Source organism: Eptatretus burgeri, chromosome 8, assembly GCF_056783735.1.
Source record: "Eptatretus burgeri isolate ZD-2024b chromosome 8, Ebu_testis_v1, whole genome shotgun sequence".
NCBI classification, from domain to species: Eukaryota; Metazoa; Chordata; class Myxini; order Myxiniformes; family Myxinidae; genus Eptatretus; species Eptatretus burgeri.
The window spans coordinates 4,805,287-4,807,786 of NC_140968.1; the positions used below are offsets into that span (position 1 = coordinate 4,805,287).

Consider the following 2,500-nt stretch of genomic DNA (forward strand, 5'->3'; position numbering starts at 1 on the left):
AGCAGAACAGGGCATAACACATCCAGCAATGATATTTCAAAGCTTAATGCATCTTGTAGTGGTAAGAATGTCTCGCACGAGTACAAACCCGTCTTTAATCACACGACCACATGTTTCCGCTGACTTAGCATCTGATAGCAATATCAAAATTGGGTACGAGGTAGATCCTGTTGACATTTCTAAGATCTGAATGCCAACCCGACACTTTGGGGTCATGAGTGACCTCGAGGATCTTTCACTTTTTCCTGGCCAAACTCCTCTGGGCGAGCAATCAATCCTTCCTTCCCTTGATGTTATCTTTGTCCATCCTTTGTTTGTGATCGTCTTTTCCAAATCTAAGCTGATTGTCCATATTTTCTCATTTGTCCTCTGGTTCAACCACTCACTGATCCATCGAATCCATCGGGACCATACTCTGTGCAGAGCGTTTGTGCTGCCTAAGCAGTCTCCTTGGCTATTGGGTATAATCCTGGATGGGTCACCATTCCGACACAGGATACCAGCATGCTGGCACTCATGTTGCCGACCTCGGAGGGATGACAGGCAGTCAACCCCACCTGGTATTAATTCAACAGTTGAACGGGATTTGAACTCAGGACCCGAAGATCCAAAGCTCACCACCTAACCATTAAGCCAACAGCAGGCATATGGGAAAAGATTGACGCAAACATACCGTCACCAAAATCTTTACTTGCGACCTTGAGGTCCCGGTTGCAGATCCCAGTGGCTTTATCTTTAAAGGAGATTGGATCAAGCATGACTGATGCCTACCTATAGGAAGCTGCAGGTGAGCCAACATCTCATTGTAACGTATGTAGCCTGGCTGGCGCAGATCTTTGTAACAACTGGCGAATGCATCGAAGACTGCCTGGCTCGGCTCTGGACGCAAGCCGGCCATGCTGATTGCACGGCGAAGCACCGACGTGGACACCAAGCCGGAGCGAAGAGGGTCAAAATCCCGAATAAACTCTTGCAGCTGGAAAGAACCACGTCAGAAGGTTATCTCTATCTCAACCAGGCCAAACAATAACTTGAGAAATTATACAGTCGCTGTCTCAAATGCTGCACATGAAGAACCCATATGTGGCACAGTCAAACTACAGCAAGAATACTGTTGGTAAAATATGAATAAAAAGCAACCCTTGAGTAATCACGGTGAAGCGGCGTTTGATCCTTTACCCGGACTCCATAGACCTCAAGGTACTTCTGCAGGTGAATCCGAAACTTGTTTGGATCCACGATTCCGGAGGTCTGTGCAGTCACCTGCTCCGATTTTGTTCCTTCGATGACCTTTGCAGCTTTCGTGGAGTCCCTCTTCCTGTCTCCCAGAGCACCTGTTCCTTATGCAGACAAAATCAATGTTTCACCAAACGGATTGCGAATACCCAATAATACTTCCACAGTCATTTTACAGCAGAAAAGGCTTTTGAATATCCTTTAAAAATATATCTCAAAACCACTCACAACCGACTGTTTACTTTGGCCATAGCACAATGGAGTAATGCTCTCCCCTACGGGCTTGCACCCCAGTATCACATCTCTCCTGGATTTTCTGGAATATGAAGTTGTCACAGGGCTTCAAATAACCAATAGCTTGTCGTCGGTGACCCCAAACTCTTACCACAGCGCCCCTCAAAATGTTTCAAACTTGTGGCAACAAGTGCCTGTATGCCCCCACCCCACCACCACCACTGCCCGTCGGTCGGTAGTACTTCCAAAGCTCAATCATGATACACAACCGCCATCCCCGTTGGTTGTGTACACTCGCTGCTCGTATTTGGTTACCTGCACATTCAGAATTCCTACATCCCAAAACTTTCGCGGAGCATTTAAAAATTTTAACTTTGTCATGGCGGGCGCACGCAGAGTGGTGATCATGGTTGTGATTGGCCCATCTTCTCCTGCCAGATCATTGGACGACTGAGTCAACCCTTGCATCATCCAATATTCCACCCTTTCCTCATTCTCCTTCTCGGATTCCCTCCGTTGGAAGTGGTTGTGTGTGTTCTACAGCGATCATCCCACCTCGTTAGTCAACATTATTGGCATCTCACAATGAGACTGAAGCACAGGGTTTGTTGCTCTCACATTGCAGAGAGGTCAGTTGCGTCTTTTTTTCATTTAATTTTTTCAAACTGTCTATTTTCCGGTGTTGCTCTTGCTGCTCTCTCTCTCAGCCCTCTGACTTTTAATAATCCCCTCCTGGTTAAACTCTCAAAATCCAGGATTTCCATCGACCTCCGTGCTTTTGGTCCTCTTTCAAGCATTTGTGAAACTACCTTCCAGAGAATGTTCTATTGCACTCACCCCTTCCAGGGCTTCAAGCAGCCAGCGCACTACCAACTCGTATCATGCCCCATCCCCACTTGCGATCTTCTTTGTCCCCATTAACCTTCACCGAGCCCAACCCGAGCTCATTTGTTTGTTTGTTTGTTTTGTCATCTCGTTCCTTTCCTTACCTGGTTCCACAGCCTTCACAAAAAGCAGGTAGTTTACGAAA

The 2,500-nt window shown here is 46.8% G+C and overlaps 2 protein-coding genes across 4 annotated transcripts in view; one reads left to right on the forward strand and one right to left on the reverse strand.

The window, feature by feature from the left end:
- Positions 1-1,729, reverse strand: part of LOC147020972 (uncharacterized) — a 39,473-nt gene extending 37,744 nt beyond the window's left edge. The window contains exons 1-4 of the mRNA XM_085893548.1: positions 1,649-1,729; positions 1,479-1,552; positions 1,180-1,318; positions 772-976 (exon numbers count right to left, since the gene is read on the reverse strand). Of these exons, the coding sequence (XP_085749674.1) occupies positions 772-976; positions 1,180-1,318; positions 1,479-1,552; positions 1,649-1,729 (499 nt within the window). The remainder of the gene's footprint in view (positions 1-771; positions 977-1,179; positions 1,319-1,478; positions 1,553-1,648) is intronic.
- SMIM13 (small integral membrane protein 13) overlaps positions 1-2,500 on the forward strand; it is a 93,743-nt gene that overhangs the window by 15,520 nt on the left and 75,723 nt on the right. Inside the window, exons 1-2 of one of the 3 annotated variants that reach the window (XM_085890732.1) lie at positions 1,949-2,099; positions 2,472-2,500. The exon at positions 2,472-2,500 is cut by the window's right edge and continues 172 nt beyond it. The exons of the other annotated variants lie outside the window; for them this stretch is intronic. Coding sequence (XP_085746858.1) covers positions 2,056-2,099; positions 2,472-2,500 — 73 coding nt within the window. The 5' untranslated portion in view covers positions 1,949-2,055. Of the gene's footprint in view, positions 1-1,948; positions 2,100-2,471 lie in introns of those variants that run through there. 3 annotated transcript variants of the gene reach the window in all.